This window comes from Drosophila obscura, unplaced genomic scaffold (genome assembly GCF_018151105.1).
Source record: "Drosophila obscura isolate BZ-5 IFL unplaced genomic scaffold, ASM1815110v1 contig_26, whole genome shotgun sequence".
Taxonomy (NCBI): domain Eukaryota; kingdom Metazoa; phylum Arthropoda; class Insecta; order Diptera; family Drosophilidae; genus Drosophila; species Drosophila obscura.
The window spans coordinates 134,976-157,102 of record NW_024542813.1 but is presented as its reverse complement, the minus strand read 5'-3'; the positions used below and the strand labels follow the sequence as shown (position 1 = coordinate 157,102).

Below are 22,127 nucleotides of genomic sequence, written 5' to 3'. Positions count from 1 at the left end.
TGCTCAAAAATGTATATACTGACTGAGTACGGGTATAAGTAGAGTCGCGTCCCCAGAAGCGACTCGCACGTTCCTTCTCGTTTAGGAATATAATTGTTATTTACAGATAATTTTATGGTATTATTTGAGATAATTTTTTTGGTTGAATTATTTAGGTTTTCTAATGTGCTAATTTTTATCTTAGAGAAATCCTCGATTACTCTTTTGTGTAAAATTTTATTGCTAGGTTTGATAGAGTAGTTCGAAATATCAATAACTATAGGGAAATGGTTGCTGATTGAAATTTTAGAGTTTTGAACGGACCAGTTTATGTTATTATTAGATTTATTTACCAGTGTAATGTCTAGTGCTGAAGAATAATTTGGATTGGGTGAAAAAGTTTGAGATCCATTATTTATGCAAAAAAAACCTGAATTCAATAAAGCCGTATGATGTTTCCCATATGGACGATTTGGCATTAAGGTCGCCCCTATAAAAGTCAGGCCATTTAACGAAGCTGCTTTTGTAAATAAATTCTTACATCCTTATTCAAAAGTTTGAAGGTTGATGTTTGGGGCACACAAAAGCACACACACTAAAAATATTTATGTTTTGGGAGAGATTTTCCTTACTTAGACCTATGACTTCAAGACTTGTATTGCATTTCAAAATTTTAAATTGTATAATTTTCTTTATATAAATTCCAACACCTCCTTAACCATCCTCCCGCTCTTTACAGATAAAGTTTAAATTTAATAAACTACACATGGCATTATTTTTAATCCAAATTTCAGATATTATGGAAATATCAATGTTATGGTTAATCAAGAAAATTTCTAGTAGATGCTTATTATTATTTGTAGTAAGACTTTGAATGTTGTATTTTAGTATTTTCATTTGAGATAGTTAGAATCAATGTAAATAAAAAAAGAACTAAAGAAAATAATAGATATATAAACGGAAAACACAAAAAATTAATCAAATTAAGAGTCTTGAAATTAATAAATATTAGTTATAAATTTTACTTAAATCAATTTTACAGTTTCTTTTGTTTCAAATGGGAGATGTCTAGAGAAAGCTTGTTAAGGCTGTTTTCAGCTGTGTTAAGAGCTGTCTCATGTTGTATATTATTTCTGGATGTTGAGGGAGTGAATCGTTCACTTGGAACATATTCATGCTCTCTTAAAACATTCTGCCAAGCTTTTATTGTGTTTTGTGCATTTAGACTTTCCGTATTTTTATATTTGTTGTTTTTAACAAATTTGTTAAAGGGTTTAAAAGAATGTACAGTCTCTGCCGTGGAAGACATGTTGTTTTGTAACAGTATATTTTCATTTGTCGATTTTTGCCAAAAAGGTTGTGGAAAAGAATCGTGATCAAAAATATCAACTGATGCCGTCTTGCCAAACAGCGCCGGATATCTAGTTTTGACCTCCAATCTAGATACATTTTCCACAGTCATACATTTTTGTATAGCATACGCTCGCTTTCTAGCAGGACAAGAAACAGATGTAGCTACATGATTTTCTTTGCAATTTGCACAGATCACATCAGTACAGATAGCTTCTAATTAATGCGAACGTGAATATTTATAAAATTTTTGCTCTGCTTGTTTGCAATGTGGAGCAAAATGTCCAAATCTATAGCATCTATAACATTGGCTAGAGGGAACATAATGAATCACTGGTACTAAACGAAATGATTAAAAATGTTAGGTTCAAAACCATGATTCTTTAAATTAATCATCACAAACTTATTGGCACTCATTGAGTTTTTAAATTAAATTTTGCATCTGCCAAAGCCTATCTTTGACACAGTCAGAACACCGTCAACTTTCAGTTTCATTAATATACAACTAAGATCAATGGGGTTAGTCCAATTCCGGAACCTCAGGCGAACAAATTGGACTCGTTGCTCAGAACTAGTACTCTTCACCAGGAAGTACAAGATTCCGACACTGACTCCCCCAAAACTCTGCGGGGCCAAGTATGCCAAGTATCTTGGCCTATCCTATCGAGGAAGCTATATTGGAAACTGAGTATAGAGGATAGGGTACAGAAGGCCACTGTGTCCCTCTATACCTGCAGAAAAACCATCGGACTTAAATGGGAATGACCCCCGTACATAGTCCGGTGGCGATATACCGCCATCATACGACCAATTTTGATGTACGGAGTGGTTGTGTGGTGGTCAGCACTGGACAAGAAAACTTGTCTTAGCAAACTCAACCGTGTCCAACGCATGGAAGAGCTATGCATAACGGGCGGACTACGCACAAGCCCTCGATACCATGTTGTACCTTCTCCCTGTAGAACTCATGGGGAGAAAGGTGGCACCTCTTTCCGTTCTCCGAATAAGAGAATCCAAACTTTGGAAAGCATCCACGTTTGGACACTCGGTAATCTTGACGAGACTCCCGTAACTACCGGAGGGGACAGATTACTGTATATCGAGTGATCACCTCTCGACGCCCTTCCAGGTATCAATCCCACTCAGGGAGGACTGGGAGAGGGGCGAACCTGGTCCTGCAAATGCGGTCCACATATACAAAGCTAGACAGCCGTGTCGGTGGAGGCGTCTACTCTAACAAGCTCAACCATCAAGCTCAGCCATTGTTTCAGGCTCCCGGATCACTGTAGTGTGTTCCAAGCAGAGGTTGTAGCAATTAACGAGGCTATCTCCATCGTCTCAAAACTTTCTCTAGACAGACACTCAGTGTGCGTCTTCTAAGACAGCCAAGCAGCTCTCAGAGCAAGTGGATATGTGTAAAGCAGAGAAGGAAACGTTTCCGACCCCATAAAGTATATATATTCTTGATCAGCATCAATAGCCGAGTCGATATAGCCATGTCTGTCTGTCCGTCTGTCTGTCTGTCCGTCTTGTTGAACGCCTAGATCTCAGAGACTATAAGAGCTAGGGCAACCAAATTTGGTTTCCAGGCTCATGTGATATCACACTGCTGCAAGTGTATTTCAAAATTTCGCCCCGCCCCTTCCGCCACCACAAAGGACGAATCTGTGGCAGGCACATTTTGAAAGATACGATACAACTAAAAACGCAGTATCTTAGAGAATGCCCATATCTACCAGATTGCCGAATCTGAATTAGATCGATATAATAATTATAGCCAGAATGAAGAAATTAATTTTCTGTTGGTTCTTCCACCCCCTCCTGCCAGGGACCCGCTACCTATCTCTTTCTCGCTCGCACACTCTGACGCGTTCAGTGCGCGAGCAACCCCTAGCGGAGGAGATGTAGAATCTAAATGGTACATGTACAATCTACATGTTAGATGTAGATTATACATTGTAGATGTAGATAGCAGATGTAGAAAAAAAAATTTTTAAATAACATTTTTTTTTTTTTTTTTAATTCTAAAAAATCATATGCTCAAAAATGTATATACTGACAGTACGGGTATAAGTAGAGTCGCGTTAAAAATAATTTTTATTTAAACCAACCTGAAAATTATCTAAAAATATTGGTCAGTTAAAAAAAAATTGACTTCATCTTAACAGTCGTGGCAGCCCGATTTGGCTATCAATAAATCTCTGTTAAACATAACAGAGGCCTTTTTTATGAGCTGGCACTAACGCGTGGGTATAATAGCAGTAAATTTGGCGCTTAACAGTACAAATAGTAAACAAATTCACAAAAGTTGATTCCAGAGCGCCTTTAATTGAAAAGTATGACTTTAAAACGCAAAGTGAATGTGAAAACCAGAGCCTGCCTGATTATAACGTTTAAACTCGCATTTGTTTTAATTGATTTTGGATAAAATAGGTGCCAAAAAAGCTTGGCATCTCAAACATTGGAGACCCCGGCGTGATTTAAGTGCAATTTTTAAACGAAAAATATATTGCTTGCTGTGCGGTTTAGCTACCAACGAATACATTTTGTGCAAATACAGAGCAATTCAAGTGAAAATATAGTGAGACTGCAGCCGTCTGATATTCCCCTGCTTCCCCTGGACAACGAGCCGAATACAGGCGCGGGCGGATATATTGCGATAGATGAAAAAAGGCTGAGGCTTTTCAAGCGTAAAGTTCAGTCTCTGCATGATTGGCTGCACCGTCTTAACGAATCATTTGCGGGCAATAAAATCGACAAATTAAGTGCTGGCAGAAATGCGTGAGGAGTTCAACAAGTGTCATAATGAGTTGGAATCACTCGATGAAGACGAGATTGGAAGTGAGCTGTGTGAAACGCTTTCATTTGTTTGAAAACTGAGCTGCTGTCTGCTCTCGAATTAGGCCACTTACGCGTAGCTGCTCATTCCACTAGTTCAATTCGGTCATCGAAGCGGATGCACATTTCAGTGAAATCGAGACGTTCCAACATCTTCGCTCATGTCTCTCAGATGCGGCCATGGATTTTCTGGAGAAACCATGCCAGAACGCGGAGAACTTGCAATACGCTATAGCGACACACGCTAGTAGCGCTAAGGTAGGAAAAAGCCAGTCTACATCACATTTAAAGAAAACTTTTCTTGCTTCCAACTCTTCCGCCGACCCGTCTGGATGCCATTTCTGCCATTCAGCGGGCCTCGTGCATCTTCACAGATGTATATCCTTTTCTGCGTCACAAGGAAGTGAAGAAGCTGTCACTTTGTTTTAACTGCTTAAAATCGGGTCATCGGATTCGTGCATGCACAGGTGGCTAGTGTAGAGTTTAAGGGATCCACCGTGAGCATTTACATGCAGTCTCGGACTTCGGATTATTCGGCCTCCACAATCACCGATAGGCAACCAAGTCTGACAGCAAGTAGATCTCCTCATTGGCGCGAGCATATTCTATGACCTTGTCTGCGTAGGGCAAATCAAGCTCACAGATGGATTGCCTCTTCTGCAGAGGACCCGGCTTGGGTGAATCGTATCTGGTAGTGGACAGGGGGTAACAAGCTCTCCGGAAGCTAGGATGAATGCAAGATTGTATGTTTTGGGAAGTCGAGAATTGTGTGGAGGCTAATTGGAGTACTATGGAAGAAGTAGATTGTGAGGCACACTTCGTAAACCACTTTTCACGTTTGCCATCAGGGTATTACTTAGTTCAACTGCCTTTAAGGCATGAGGCTGATCGCTTAGGAGAATCTTATACTCAGGCGTATCGACGCCTTCTCAGCGAAAACTGGATCGATTTCCTACGCTCAAGGAGCGTTATTCTGCATTTACGAGAGAGTATATTGATTTGAAGCTTATGTCCGAAGTTAATCCTGAATCATGTAGCCTCTACAAGTATTTGTCATTTTCGATTGCTCTGCAGCTACACAACTGGATTTGTGCTATATGATGTCATGATGACTGGCCTTGTGATTTAGCCGACATTGTTTAACACACTGAGGGCGAGATTCCAGTCCGACGAGGGTGAGTCCCACCCTCTTGGCTCAGCTGCTCCGCAGCAGGAGTTCTACGTTGATGATCTTATCTCTGGCGGTAACTCAATAGCAGAGGTCATGGAAAAGATGCACCAAATGGTGCTCTAGTCACCAGGAGGTAATAGAAGGAGTTCCTGAGGATGACATAGAGTTGTTCCTAAGGTATCCTGATCGAAGCGAAATAACCAAAACCCTTGGCTTAGCGTGGGACCCTGCGTAGAATAAGCTGCTGTTTGCCTTGTCTGCGCTGGACAAAAATTCAAAGCTCTCCAATCGGTCAGTTTTATTAACGATTGCGCGTTTCTTCGACCTTCTTGGATTGATTAATCCAGATTAAAGCTTCCTTCGGCAGCTTTGGAGAGAACAGTTGGATTGGGATGAAAGCTTACACGAAGTGTTGCATTCAACTTGGACGGGCCTGAGAAACAGTTTGGCAAGCATCTGTCGCATTTCATTTCCTCGCGTGGTTCATCATTCTCGTAAAGGTGTAGAGGTTCAAGGATTTTGTGATGGCAGCGTGGAAGCATATGGCGATTGCATATATGTCGCATCCAGGCAAGGGCAGTCGCCGTGAAATGTGTCGTGTTTCAAGTCTCGATTCCAAAGCTGGAGTTAAGTAGAGCCCATTTGCTTGCGAAAACCATGTACAACATAAAAGAGTCGGGAAGTTTCACTGGTCAGTTGTACTGCTGGTCAGATTCGTCGACGGCGTTATCTTGGATGAGACTCCGACCACTGAGCTTCGCAAGCGAGTCTTGCTAATCGCGTCTCCACATGCCGATCTCACGTCCGGATGCAAATTTGCAAACTCTTTCTTTGGCATACAGCGCACATGCCTACATGCATAAATTCGTTCATCGTCTTAGCCATCCTGGACTCACGGTTTCTGACATTCAGCAAGGAACGCATCTTCTTGTTCGACACATTCAGCTGGCAAGTTTATGGTCGGACATAAAGGAGATTAGACGCAATGGGCAAGTCAGGAAGTCTAGCTCCATCAGTTCGCTCTCTCCGTTCATCGATCAGTCTGGTTTAATTCGAGTTGGAGGTCGTCTCGGCAATTCATCGCTCCCATTTAATGCTCAGCACCCGCTTCTTTGCCCAAGGTATATCCCGTAACTTCTGCAGTGATAAGCTTTTATCATCAGCGAAACCTCCATGCTGGACCTCGCGCCTTGCTTTCCAATATTCGATAGGAATATTGGCCTATTGAAGGAATCAAGGATGTCTCGAAAGTGGTAAGCAAGTGTGTGAGATGCTTCAGGACGAGGCCGCGCATGGTTGAGCACATTATGGGAGACTTGCCTAAGGAGCGTCTGGAAGGATCGCGGGCTTTCGAAGTAACTGGAGTGGACTATTGTGGACCCTTTTTCTACCGATCAGAAATCCGCACGAGGCCTCCGATCAAGTGCTACATAAGCGTGTTTATTTGCTTCCCATCTAAGGCAATAAACATGGAGCTTGTTAGAGATCTGACCACCGCATCGTTCCTAGGCGCATTGAAAGGCCTGCACCTGTCGCTTCGGCGGTTGCTTTAGTTTAGTTCAACGCTAATCTCTCGCCGCATAGGTTTCATACCGAGCCCCTCCTTGTGCACATTTATCTGGCCGGGCAAAAGAGCGAGCAATGGGCTTCAGCTAGCAGCCAAAAAAGCTTGGCATCTCTTCGAGTATGGGTATTATAACTAAGTTTTGCCCAAAACTTAATAGTACAATAACTTAACTCAAACAGGCTATTACATTATTTTCTTACCTCGTGGTGGGCCAAAGAGCACTACATCCATTGCCTTTAGTGAAATTTTTTGCTTATGAATGGGATCTTTAATGCCAAGGACATTGCTTACGTACTGCAAGTTATTCACAGCTAACCTATAAGCAAAAAATTGTAGATATTAAAAATAAAAAATATAAAGTTAAAATATTTACTAACTAAAATGTGTTTAAGTTTATATTTATAATTACATTTTAGCTTTGATTTTGTATCCATGAACGAAAGAAATAAGTCACCGTAAGTATGTTTGATGCGCCAAACTGCCAAAATAAAAAGCAGTACGCTGATATTTACTATAACTGCCTCCTTAATGTATCAAAGGCGAGTCAGCGACACTAATTTTATCCATGTAAATAATTTTAGTGGTCAAACCAAATACATATTTGAACAAATTAAAAGTTAAAAATAATACAAAAGCGATTTTTCCGTCTTCAAGTGTGCAGAGCTCTTTGTGGTTTTAATATATTTTGTTCCTGTAGTCATTTCTTTAACAAGAAACGAGGTGCTCTTTGATCTGGTACCTTGAACATGGGACGAATGGCACTACGTTAGTGCCCTTTAACGGCGCACAAATAAGAAGATAAGAAACAAGTGAACTTAGCGATTTATTGCGTAGGCAGAAGGTCCTTCAAGATGTGAAGAACGACAATTATGTGCAGAAGTGAAAAAATCACGGAGGAACCGCATGAGCTGGGAAGCACTGCGCCAAGAGCAGACGAGACTACGCAGTGCAAGATAGTCAGAGACAACTGTAGTGTACAGCACGAAGTAACTGATTTTAACTGATCCTACATTTAATTCTTTATGGATATTATCATTCCGTATGTACCCCAGTGGTGCCCCAGTGATAGTTCTTAGTATCTTAGATTGAGCTCTCTGGATTATTTCTAAATTACTAACAAGCATTTCCCCATAGCTCGGATCCGTATGGCCAGATGGGTTTGAGAACTGTATTGTACAAAAGTACTTTGTACTCCAGTTTTAGTGGTGAACGGGTGTTTATTAGCCAATGTTAATTACTAGATTTAAATTTAAGTAGATTTCTCTTCGCTTCCATGTGTTTACGCCAAGTAAGCCTTCTATCCAGATGAACATGGTTTGTGAAATTTTGATGTTGTTCAGATATAATGGATCCTTGCACTTTTGTTCGGTCCAAGCACGCTGCCTTGCGGTACACCAGCTTAAATTGGATGATATTCAGAGAGAAAATCTTTGTATCGAAGGTATGACTCCAATATTCCATGGATGTTCTGTGGAAGAAATTTGAAATATTTTTATTTTGTGGATTAAGCCATCTAACCAAACGCGGCCAAAAGCCTGGGCGACATCCAGAAAAACAGCGGAGCAATACTCCCGTCTTTCAAATGCATTCCGTATCTCAGAGGTAGTACGGTTTACTTGTTCAATGGTTCCGTGTTTTTCGCAAAATCCAAATTGGTGAATCGGGATGGCACCGTTGATGTTTAGGGGTTGTTTGATACGATTCAGGAGCAGCTTTTAAAATATCTTTGATAGGCAAGGCAGTAGACTGATAGGTCTATATGATGAAGGAATGTACTTTTCTTTTCCGGCTTTAGGGATCATTGAGATGACTGATTTCCTCCATTCTTGAGGAGAATAGCCCCATTTCATCATGCTTGTTCAGTCGCAGATTTATGCATTAATTAATATTACATAATGTACACTTATCGAATAAGTCAGGTCGACCCATGTAACGGAAGACATAATAACAAACGACAAAGCATTGTAGCTTCTGCAGCAATTTCTGCCAACGATGAGATCGCTCTTCAGAGGGAGAGAGCCAAAATGAATTCACACAAGGAGGAACACGCTGCCGCCACAGAGGCATTAAATGAGCAGCAAGAAATTGGAGATGAAATTTCAAAGGTCATTAGGAACTTCAAAGGAAAGTGTGAGTCGCTTCTCTACGCGACTCTACTTATACCCGTACTCAGTCAGCATATACATTTTCCAGCATATGATTTTTTAGAATTTTAGAATTAAAAAAATTAATTTACATATTACATTTTTTTGCTACATCTGTTATCTACATATACATATACAAGGTATATTCTACATCTAACATGTAGATTGTACATGTACCATTTAGATTTTACATCTCCTCCGCTAAGGGTTGCTCGCGCACTGAACGCGGCAGTGTGCGAGCGAGAAAGAGAATCAGTAGCGTGTTTCATGCAGGGGGAGACGGGGGAAGCAATCTGGTATATATGGTCATTTTCTACGATACTGCGTATCGTATCTTTAAAATAGTGCCTGCCACAGACTTTCGTCCTTTATGGAGGCGAGAGGGGGCGGGGCGAAATTTTGAAATACACTTGCAGCAGTGTGATATCACATGAGCCTGGAAACCAAATTTGGTTGCCCTAGCTCTTATAGTCTCTGAGATCTAGGCGCTCAACAAGACGGACAGACAGACAGACGGACAGACAGACATGGCTATATCGACTCGGCTATTGATGCTGATCAAGAATATATATACTTTATGGGGTCGGAAACGTTTCCTTCTCTGCGTTACACACATCCACTTTTACCGCAAATCTAATATACCCCTTAACTCTTTTTTGAGTACGGGTATAAAAAGAATCCCCAGAAAGGAAGCAAACTATAACGTACTTCCAGATAAAAAAGGTGGCTCTCGAGGATGCATGGAATCGGTTTAACGAAATCGACACCAAGCTATTGAAAGCATACAAAACCGATAATTTCGTTAAATTTCATGAGCACTTACGTAAAACACTGAAGAGATACGTTGCGATCTTTACCGAAAGCATGGACAAGCTAAATCAGGCATCAAGTGCTCATGTGCGACAAAATGTCGAACCACAATGGAATGATCGGAGCCAGCAAACAACGGAGGCTTACAGCAAATTGCCTTCACTATGTCGCCGACAAAAGGACATAGTAGCGTCCATAAAACGCATTCTGAGACAATTCTCAGAGGCGGGAGGACGTACATCAAGTGATTTGATAACTCAAGCACAAGAAGTCCATTTTACTATCCACGAGGAATATGATTACCCAGAAGAAGGAGGATACGACATGGAAGCCTACCCGACCCTGGATAAAGAGGTACAAAGAGCATTGGCAAAACCGGCCACATCAAACAATAATGACGTGCAGCTTCCACACATCAACATTCCTGAGTTTGATGGGGACATACTAAATTGGTCCTAGTTCTATGACCTGTTCTCATGTATGATTCATGAAACAAACATGCCCACAGTGCGGAAGATGTGGTATCTAAAAACAACCGTAACTGGAGAGGCAGAAAGATTGATGCGACATATCGATCTAAAGGAAGAAAATTATTTGAGCGCCTGGGAAATTCTGATTGATACATACAACAATCCCAGAGACGTCGCTAGCACGGTATTGAACCGCTTCCTAAATTATAATACAGTTAATCACGACTCCAAGTCATTTAAAGAGTTGTACGTTACAACTATCGAATCCCTGGCATCACTAAAGGGATTGGGCATCAATATATATTCACATGGGATCCAATATTGATTGCCGTCATCAAAAATAAGCTGAATGTCACTAACAGAGCCTTGTACGAGCAATCATTGGGAAGCTCAAAGGAAATACAGGCCTTGCACACAATGCTTCAGTTCCTAGAACAAAGAGTTCGAGTTCTAGGAACAGGCAAAAAGACACAAATGTCAAGGAAAGAGCCAAAAGGCACAACATGTACAACAGTAAACACTGAAAAATCGAAAACGCCTTTCTGCTCATTCTGCAAGAAAGCAAGCCATTGACTCTACGGATGCGATGAGTTTCGCTCCAAATCAAAATGACAAAATTGGATAAAAAAGCAGAAATTGTGTGTCAACTGTTTTAAAACAAGCCACAAAACAAATACATGCCCAGGTCGGACATGTTTCAAGTGCGACAAAAAACACAATACACTGCTGCACTTGGACATACCATCGGGCACAAGTACAGAACCAATTGTACCGACGGTTGGCGCAGCAATTAACAATAATTATAACTTCTAGCTACAGCAAAAGTAGCAGTAGAAGCAAACAATGGACAGAAAGCCAATTTCAGAGCTTTGCTGGATTCAGGACCACAGATCAACCTGATCTCTGAACGAATGGCATCAATGTTGTCAATAAAACTTAATGATACAACACTACGCATCGATGGAATTGGAGGTCAGTCAAAGTCCGCCCTTCACGGCGGATTTACGCAAAGAATTGAAGCATTGGTTATACCACAGATAATTGCTGATCAACCAGCGCAGGCACTCGATGAAATGAACTTGAACATACCAAAAAATTTCCCACTGGCAGATCCGGATTTCGGGGGGGTTGGGGGGGGAGTCTTTGGAAATGCAACGAAAAGATTCCTGGCATTAGAGCGACGGAGTTCACCAGACATCTGGAAAGGCTACGTGGAATTCATGAAAGAATATGCAGGACTTGGACACATGGATGGTTCCAGCAACACAAGTGCCGGAGAGACACTACTCCATACCACACCACTGTGTACTCAAACCTGAGAGCACAAGCACAAAGTTACGGGTCGTATTTGATGCATCATGCAAATCAACAAGCGGAAAGTCTCTAAACGACATTCTGCATGCCGGACCCACAGTTCAGAGTGAACTTATTTCCATTCTACTACGTTTTCGTACACATAAGTACGTATTCACAGCGGACATCGAGAAAATGTACCGACAAGTGTTGATAAATCCCGAGGATCAATTTTATCAATTTCATCAGGTACTATCGCTTAAAAACAGTAACATATGGAACCACATCTTCTCTATTCCTGGCAACGAAATGTCTTGATCATTTGGCACCTCGGAGCCAAAACAGTTTACCTATAGGATCTGCTGCATTGAAGAACGATTTCTATGTGGACGACTGTCTCACTGACGCGGATACCATTCAGGAAGCGATACAAGTTCAACAAGAACTTAAGAAAATATTGCTACCGTTCGGCCTTAAACTTCGTGGGCCCACACGCCGCCCGGCCCGCGTGTCGCACAGGTGACTAGGCAGCGGGGGGCTCTTGGGCCCGACCACGCGGCGCCACAGCCGCAACACGCATCACCAAAAGGGTCGTGTGCTCAGAATTGGCCCAAATCTTTGACCCACTGGGTCTCTTTGCCCCAGTGATAGTCAAGGCAAAAATATTTATGCAACAACTGTAAGAGTTTAAACTCGATTGGGACGATGAACTGCCATTACAACTTCAAAACGAATGGAAGGAGTACCGGGAGGGCATACAATCATTAACCTCAATGGAGATTCCCCGGCTGAACTCCTCTATTTATGACTCCGAGATTCTCATTGACAAATTTAACATATATAGGTATGATCGTCCATCTCGTGGCGGCGGTTGCTGATTTGTGATTGCTGATTGCTGTTTGTTCGAACATAGCTTCCCAAATCGTTCACGTCGAAGGGCTTAAAAACATTGAAATTATTGTTGTTAAGCTTTGCTGGCCCTCTTCTAAGCTCTTTATATACTGCTCTTACATTTCGCCGTCCTCCGAATTCTCCACTTATATGCTTCACGTTTCCCATCTTCAGTCTATTGCTTCCAAACTTAATGACTCTGATCGTCTTATAGTCCTTGGAGACTTTAACCTACCTAATATCTCATGGTCTCCTTCTGTTGACTCTAACCTGATGTTCCCAACTATTCAGCATGATTTTTTTGATTCATTGTCGGATACATCGCTGGGTCAGGTCAATGCTATATCCAATAAATTGGGTAGGCTTCCTGACCTTGTGTTTTCTTCCGACATATCGAATACCATGGTCTGCAGAGGGTCTCCTCTATCTTTCCCAGAAGATCCTTATCATCCCACACTTGAAATTTCCGTGCAGTTGCCCTCCTCGGATCCCATCAAAACTCCCGTTAAGCCACCGTCTATTTTTTGCTTCAGGAAAGCAGATTTTACGTGCCTGAATCTTGCACTTTCTCAGATTGATTGGTAATTTCTCGAAGACTTTCATGAAATTGAGCCGGCTACAAATGCATTTTATTATTCCTTGTTTAATGTCTTTAATACTTATGTACCTTTAATTTCACCTTCACGTCATGTTAGTGGCCCTAATTGGTTCACCCCGCGTTTGATAAACCTTCGGAATATTAAATCTAGCTTGTATAAAAGGTTCAAAAGAACTGGTTCGCAATCTGACTTCTCTAAGTATTCAATCGCTAAGAGTAAATTTCTTTTATTTAATAAAACATGTTATATTGACTACCTATCCAAATGTAAACTTAGCTTTAAGCGTGATCCCAATCAATTTTTTAGGTTTGTCAACTCGAAACGTAACTCTTCCCAATTACCGTCATCTTTTTCTTTTAACGGCAGCCAGGCTGATAATGATTGTGATGTTGCTAATCTTTTCGCTTCATTTTTTCAACTCTGTTACTCAGTTCCCTCTAATAACCATCCCTCTATTCTGGCTTCTTCTGGCATACTTCGTCCCAATCAATCTTATCCTTTCCACATGAATAGTTCTAACTGTATCTATCCCCCTTCATCGACTATAATGACCTCTTAATTAATTTTAAGTCATGTAAATTTTCTTTTTCTACCGGCCCCGATATGGTTCCTAGTGCTGTCCTTAAACTTTGTGCAGATTCTCTCTGTGTGTCCCTCCTTAAACTGTTTAACCTATCTCTCGAGCTCGGTGATTTTCCCACTGTCTGGAAAGAGTCATATATTATTCCCATTCATAAAAAGGGCTCTAAGTCGGATGTTTCAAATTACAGTGGGATCTCAAATTTATCCGCCATTCCCAAACACTTCGAAAAAATAATTACTTCCCAGCTCCAACATTTTTGTTGTTCATTATTCTCTGAATCGCAGCATGGATTTGTAAAACGTCGGTCTGTTTCGTCTAACCACCTGGAATTCTCCACTTTCGTGCATGAGGGTTTCGGGAAGTCTCAAACTGACGTAGTCTATACTGACTTTAGTTATTCAGTTAATCATAATCTGCTTATTCATAAATTATCGCTCCTAGGGTTTCCGCCTAAACTTCTTTTCTGGTTTAATGCATACCTTTGTAATCGATCTCAGCGTGTCTGTTTTAATACTTCTCTCTTTCTAAGCCTGTCTCTGTATCGTCGGGGGTACCTCAAGGTAGCCATCTTGGCCCTCTGTAGTTTAATTTGTTCATCAATGATCTTCCCCAAGTCTTTACTCATTCCCGAGTACTTATGTATGCGGACGATGTAAAGGTTTGTTTCTCCTATAGCGACCCCATGTCCCCGTTATGTCTCCAATCTGATCTTGACGCCCTCAACAACTCGTGCGTAATAAACTTTCTTCCCCTTAACATTTCCAAATGTAACGTCATGACATTCCATCGCAGCAAGCCTTACCTCTTTGAATATAATATCCATAACTGTTCCTTAAACCGCCTTTACAAAATTACTGAATTGGGAATTATCTTTGTACCTAATCTGTGTTATAACTCACACATATCCGCTATTTTGAATAAAGCCAGAGGAGTCCTGGGCTTTATCAAAAGATGGTCTAAGGAGTTCACCGACCCCTATACCGCCATGTTTCAACGCAGCATATGTCCTTTCAAGAGGAATCCTAGCAAGCAAGCTAAGGGATCATAGCCTTGGCTATACGGACCATTATTCTTGCACGGATCAGGAGATAAATGGACAAAAACACCCACCATTGAGCCCAGAGAAAAAGGCTAAGCATTTCAGCTTGCCAATCGCATCTAACTATCTTGGAGAAGAGTTATACACGTGCAGACATAGCAACTCGTTCAACAAACTACAACGTATTGTAGAGTACATCTTTCGCTTCTGCTACAAAACTAATAGAGCACCTACAACGACACTTTGCGCAGGAGAACTAAAGCGTGCTCGCACTATGATCCTACGAACGATTCAACAAGTTGAGTTCACAGCGGATTTAAAACAGTTAAAACGCTATAAAACAGGGGATAAAAAGGGTTCGATCATTTCGTTGATGATGAACTCATCCAAGTTGGTGGAAGACTAGAAGAAGCTATAATTCCGTTCAACGCAAAACATCCAATCCTGCTACCGTACAACGACCCAATAGTCAAAATGATTATGCGAGAACTTCATGAGGAAAATCTGCATTGCGGTGCCCAAGCATTAAGGGCAATTGCAAGACAACAATATTGGATTATCAACGACAAGACGATGGCTAGAAGCATCATACATTGCTGTATTATATGCACCAGAGCCAGACCAATTATGATCCAACATAAAATCCGAGGAAATCGGCCAGATAAAGCATACATTGCCGTATTCTGCTGCTTCTCCACAAAGGCTGTACATCTGGAGTTAGTAAGTGACTTAACCACAGATGCATTCTTGGCAGCACTCCAGCGATTCCTTAGCAGACGTGGAAAGTATCAGATTATTTATTACGACAACGCAACAAAGGAATTGGAAGAAACAATATTTAGCGAAAAGGCACATGCTCTGATCACAAATCATTGCAAAAAAAAACAAGTGGATTTTAAATTCATTCCTCCTCGGGACCCATCGTTTGGCGGCCTCTGGGAAGCTGCGGTAAAATTAGCGAAAAGGCCGCAGCACCTGCCGTCAACACTGATCGTCAAGAAAAACTCTGGTTAAGCGCTGGGAATTGGTGTCACGCTTAAAACATGCATTTTGGAAACAATGGTCCACGAAATACCTCCACGAACTACAAACTCGGCATAAATGGAAAACCACCGCTCCAAACGTGACCGAAGGATTATTAGTTTTGGTAAAGGAAACTATCGATATAAAAATACAAATTTACGATAAAATTTCGTAAACGAAAAATTCCTGTCAATTTTTTTTATATGAAGTTTGACAGCAATTTTTAGATTCCGCGGTGCTGGATACTATGCTTAAAGGAAGACAACCTTCCAGTAATGAAGTGGCCAATGGTTCGCATCATCAAAACTTATCCTGGGCAACACAACCATGTACCAGTGGCTGATGTCAAAACACCGTCAGGTGTATACAAACGCCCCATCAGCCGTCTCGCCCCATTATTCTCAGAGGAGGTAGCAACAACACTGTTCGTTCTCTTTCAGAGACGTGTTTTTGTTTTCGCTCCGAATTTTTCTTTTATTTTGCTTAAACAGCCGGTGTTTTTATCTTTTTATACCCGTACTCAAAAAAGAGTTAAGGGGTATATTAGATTTGTGGTAAAAGTGGATGTGTGTAACGCAGAGAAGGAAACGTTTCCGACCCCATAAAGTATATATATTCTTGATCAGCATCAATAGCGGAGTCGATAGAGCCATGTCCGTCTGTCCGTCCGTCTGTCCGTCCGTCTGTCCGTCCGTCCGTCTTGATGAGCGCCTGGATCTCAGAGACTATAAGAGCTAGGGCAACCAAATTTGGTTTCCAGACTCATGTGATATCCCACTGCTACAAGTGTATCATATGTGTATCAGATCGGATCATAATTATAGCCAGAATGAAAAAATTAATTTTCAGTCGCTTCCCCTTCCCCCTCCAGCAAACGACAACGCAACTCATTTTCCTTCTCGCTCGCACACTTGCCGCGTTCAGTGCGCGAGCAACCCTTAGCGGAGGAGATGTAGAATATAAATGGTACATGTATAATCTACATGTTAGATGTAGAATATACATAATATATGTAGATGTAGATAACAGATGTAGCAAAAAAATGTAATATGTAAAATTTTTTTTTTTTATTATAAAATTCTAAAAAATCATATGCTCAAAAATGTATATGCTGACTGAGTACGGGTATAAGTAGAGTCGCGTCCCCAGAAGCGACTCGCACGTTCCTTCTCGTTTATCTTTAAATTAACTCTCCTACTAACTAAAATTAAAATCAATTTTTACCGCGGGTGCATGCCTAATAATTGTGTAAAAATACACCTTATTTAATTAATTTTGTGCGTCGGTTAGTCGTGTTTTTGTGTTGTTGCTTTTCGTAAGTTGCTATTTGTCGTAGCTTTTGCCGTCTATCACTCTCTCTCTATCCCCTAACTCTCAATAACTGTTCTTTCTCTATCGCTCTTGTTACTTTCTGTGCAGTAACGCTCTCACTTATAAACCACTCTCCTCTCTCATCTTATTTCGCTTTAAGCATTGCTCTAAGCACCTGCTATGCACATTGGTCTGATTGCTATTTGTTTTGAACTTTTTTTTTCTTCGAAATAAGAAAATAAAAGACATTATTATGGAATTTTCTGTCGTCTGTGCCAAAAAAACCTGCAAGAAGCAGATCCCCCATGAACAGCCCAATATCCCTTGCTGGCTTTGCGAAAGCGTACTGCACGCAAAATGTGTAGGGATCTCGGGCCGTGTAGGAGATGCCATTTCCCAAAAAACCGGCCTGCTTTATAGTTGTGAGGAATGCCGTGCTGTGGACACAACATGCGTTTGTTCATGAGGCAGATGCGGAAAGGCTTCTAAGAGCTGATCGTAGGCTTTAAACAGCAATATGATCGGCTCTTGGCCATAGACACTCAGTTCAGCAGTTTGCAGGTGCTGGCTGAGGCGCAAGTCTACTCCGCGGGACTTGCAAGTGCCGACTGCTTCATGTCCGCCGGCAACCGAAAAACTTACTCCGACCACTCCCTTAGTGCAGCAGTTGATTACGTTTGCTAATCGTCCGTGTCTGTCGAGTCCACACCCAACTCCTTAATTACCCCATCAGTATCGCTCTGAAAATAGCCAACCACCTAATACGCAGAGCCCTAGAAGATGAAAAAACCTAGCTCAAATATCCTATATGGAGCAACTCTCCCCAACTAGCAAGCGATTCCCACTGTGGAAAGCAAAATCAGGCGTATGCCCACCAATCGAGAGTGAATCATCGTTGCGTACACAAACAGGAGAGTGGGCTCGCAGCAACAAAGAGAAGGCAAATACATTTGCCGTCCATCTAGAAAACGTCTTCAAACCACACCCAGCAACGAATAGCTTTGTGCTCCCACCAACCAACAATCCCGAAGCTACTCCGCCTATCATATTCCAATCAGGAGAAGTCACAAGGGTCTGCTCCTGAATCGTATGGATGGCTTAATCCACAAAATCAAAATATTACTTCCACAGAACATCCATGGAATATTGGAGACATACTTACAGCAAAGAAGTTTCGGAGTACGATGCAAAGATTTCCTCTCTGAATATCATCCAATTGAAGCTGGTGTACCGCAAGGCAGCGTGCTTGGACCGACACTGTATATCATATTCACAGCAGATCTACCGACAAACAGCCTAACAACAACTTCGACATTTGCTGTTGATACTGCCATATTAAGTCGCTCCAAGTGCCCAAGAAGGGCCACGGAACACTTATCATCTCATCTCGTGGCCTTAGAAAAATGGCTAGCAGACTGGCGGATACATGCAAATGAGCAAAAGTGCAAGCATGTCACCTTCACGTTAAACAGACAAACTTGCCCTCCATTATGTCTGAACAATATCAACATTCCACAAACCACCGAAGTAACATACCTTGATGTTCATCTGGATAGAAGGCTTACTTGGCGTAAACACATCGAATCGAAGAGAATTCTACTTAAATTTAAAGCTAGTAATCTACATTGGCTAATAAACACCCGTTCACCACTAAAACTGGAGTACAAAGTACTTTTTTACAATGCAGTTCTCAAACCCATCTGGACATACGGCTCCGAGCTATGGGGAAATTCTTGCGTTAGTAATTTAGAAATAATCCAGAGAGCTCAATCGAAGGTACTAAGAACTATCACTGGGGCACCATGGTACATACGGAATGAAAATATCCATAAAGACTTAAATGTAGGATCAGTTAAAGATGAAATTGCCAAAGTGAAAGCAAAGTACCAGGCCAAGCTTCAAGCCCATGCAGTCATTGCATATCAACGTCCAGGCAAGAATACCCAAACCCAAAATGCATTCATTATGTTTGGTCGTTAATAGACCCTTGGTCAACACATCTGCTCGCATCTTCTCGGTTGGAATGTACTTGACTAGCTCACGAATGAGTTCAGCTGTGGAATACTGGATTCCTGGTCAATTCGTCAGAGCCTTGGTTGTCGTTCAAGATTTTAACAACGACATCACAGCATAAAACTTCTTTGAGGAACAGTTTCAGGTGGATTGCTTCCTTTGATGCGTCAGATATCGCCATTTCAGCCTCGGTGGTAGAGAGTGTCACTGTGCGTTGTTTTCGTGACTTCCAACTGACTGCTACATTAGAAAGCATAAATGCATAGCCTGTGAATGATCTTCTATCGTCGATGTTTTAACCACAGTCCGCGTCAGCTGTAGCCGAAAAGGTTCTTGCCGGTTTTCTTGAATAACAGCCCGTTGCTTGCATTTAGATAGCGAAGGACTCTCTTGGCCACCACCCAGTGCTGCTGTGAAAAATGTGAATTAAATTGACTCAATAAACTTACTGCATGATCTAAATCTGGACTAGTGCTAACTGCTAGATACATACATAAGAGAACCTTTGAGATTCTAATATGGTAAATTGTCTCTTTTGAATGTATCTTCTTCTTTAGTCTCCTTCGTCAGTTTCTGGATCCAATGTAAAGGTGCTGTGACTGTGTTGGAGTTTTCAATACCGAAAAGTTTGATGACTTCATTTGCATATTTGCGTTGATGCATCTTGATATCGTTTTTCTCAAGGTCCTGTTCAAACTCTATGCCACGGCAGTATTTTAAAAGTCCTAAATTTTTCATATCTAATATGTTGGCTAGCTCAGCCTTTAAAGCGCCGAGTGCCCTTGGATCATTGGATGCAATCAATCTCTATGTAGACATCTTCGTTTATTTTGCCGTTTAAATATGCGCTGGTGAAGTCTAATTGCTGAATCCGCATAACAAGTTCGATAAATAAGGCCATGAGAAAAAGTTTCGTTTGAGCAAAGCCTTTTGCGACAGGCCGTGCCTTTCACCTTTCGATTGTTCCATCAGAATTTTGTGTCTTCTACTGGAATGGTTCTGCGCTTTCTTGGGCGCCCAAGAACACAGTCGAAAAAAGCTGGCAAAAGTCAATGAATTTGTTAACGCTTTGGTTAAAATAAATACACGAATCCGATACAGGATTTTTCAGAGCTTTCAAAAATCCAAGTTTCAAGAAAATCGAATTTTTGGTTTAGGAGATATGATCACACAAAGTTAAAATTATTTCCGTGTGCAAAAAGTATTTAACTTTTTTTGACATACTGTATCTTTCAGGTAGAATAGACATACTGTATCTAGTAGTAAAGCCCAAACACATTGTAATTTCATCTTACCGTCTGGGAAATATAAAGCATTGAAATGCAAAAATGATGATTTTTGTGCGGTATTTTTTACGATATTTTGACTTTAAAAACTCATGAAAAGTCAAAAAAAATTATGTCCTGTGTCCTCTATTTTCTTGTGTATAGGTGCATTAATTAGGCGTCGGTTAGGGTATTGCTCATTAAAATCTATGAAGAAACTTTCATCATTTTTTTGCAGTATTTTTCCCGAATTTGAGAGCTTAATATCTTCCAGGCGTTAAGATGCAGCTACAAAGTTTCTGGGTCGGATTTATAGCTGCATTTGTCAGCTTTTCAGCAAAGTTCAATGCAAAAAAAAAATAAGATACTTAAGTTATGTGAAAAAAAGAAGTACTACCTCTGAAAAAAACCATGAAAAAAAATACCAGATGTTAAAAATTCTTTAACAAAAATTAAACCATAAAAAAAAAAAACAAAGTACTAAACAAATTTTTAAGTCCCGAAATCTATCAAAAAAGTCATTTTGTCCACAGCGGAAAGAAAAAAGTTCAATTTTGTCGAGTAGTGTAATTTATGTAGTGTGTAGTGCTATAGTTTTAATTGTATTTGTATTACTAAGTTTTAACTTAAATTTATTGAATGTTTGTTTACAGTATTATAACGAGTGGTAAATATTGATAGATTTGAGGAATTCTACTGTTTCGAGCGCATTGTTATATGAGATAGTATTTCATTTATTGCTGCTTTGAGGAATTTGGTTCTATTTGGTTGGTATTGGGGTCATTCTATGAGGATATGAGGAATGGTGAGAGTAATGTTGCAAGTAGTGCAGGTTGGAGGAGGGCTTTTGTTAAGGATAAACTTGTGTTTTAGATTGGTGTGACCCAATCGAAGTATTACAAATTTAATTGCGTCGTTTTGTGTGAAGTTTGAGGTTGGAAGTTTTTTTATTGTGTGTGGTGAGTGTGATGACACTCATGAGGTCATGAGCTGCTATTCCAAAACGTTTCTTGAAGTGAATGAGAATTGTTTTTTAAAAAGGTACTGATGTCTGTAGGATTGGAGTTTTTTTTAAACCTTTAGGTAATTTTTGGGCATTTTTAGCAACTTCATCTGCTAATTCTTTACCTAGTATATTGCAGTGTCCGGGGACCCAGAACAGTAATATTTTATTTTTCTTTGCTAAGAGTACTTTTATACCCGTACTCAAAAAAGAGTTAAGGGGTATATTAGATTTTTGGTAAAAGTGGATGTGTGTAACGCAGAGAAGGAAAAGTTTCCGACCCCATAAAGTATATAAATTCTTGATCAGCATCAATAGCCGAGTCGATATAGCCATGTCTGTCTGTCCGTCCGTCCGTCCGTCTTGTTGAGCGCCTGGATCTCAGAGACTATAAGAGTTAGGGTAACCAAATTTGGTTTCCAGATTCATGTGATATCACACTGCTATAAGTGTGTTTCAAAATTTCGCCCCGCCCCCTTACGCCCCCACCAAGGACGAAAATCTGTGGCAGGCACAATTTTAAAGATACGATAAAACTGAAAACGCAGTATCGTATAGAATGAATCTGGTATGTATAGATTACCGAATCTGAATCAGATCGGATCATAATTATAGCCAGAATGAAGAAATTAATTTTCAGTTGCTTCCCCCACCTCCTACAGCAAAAGACACGCTACTCATTCTCTTTTTTGCTCGCAACCTCTGCCTCGTTATGTACGCGAGCGGCTGCTGGTGGAGAAGATGTAAATGGTACATGTATAATCTACATATTAAATGT

The 22,127-nt window shown here is 40.8% G+C and overlaps 1 protein-coding gene across 2 annotated transcripts in view; it reads right to left on the bottom strand.

Moving 5' to 3' along the window:
• Window positions 1-22,127, bottom strand: part of LOC111079895 (stromal interaction molecule homolog) — a 166,860-nt gene that overhangs the window by 56,423 nt on the left and 88,310 nt on the right. For both annotated transcript variants that reach the window (XM_041594431.1, XM_041594430.1), the window contains exon 5: window positions 7,106-7,221. In XM_041594431.1, coding sequence (XP_041450365.1) covers window positions 7,106-7,221 — 116 coding nt within the window. The remainder of the gene's footprint in view (window positions 1-7,105; window positions 7,222-22,127) is intronic.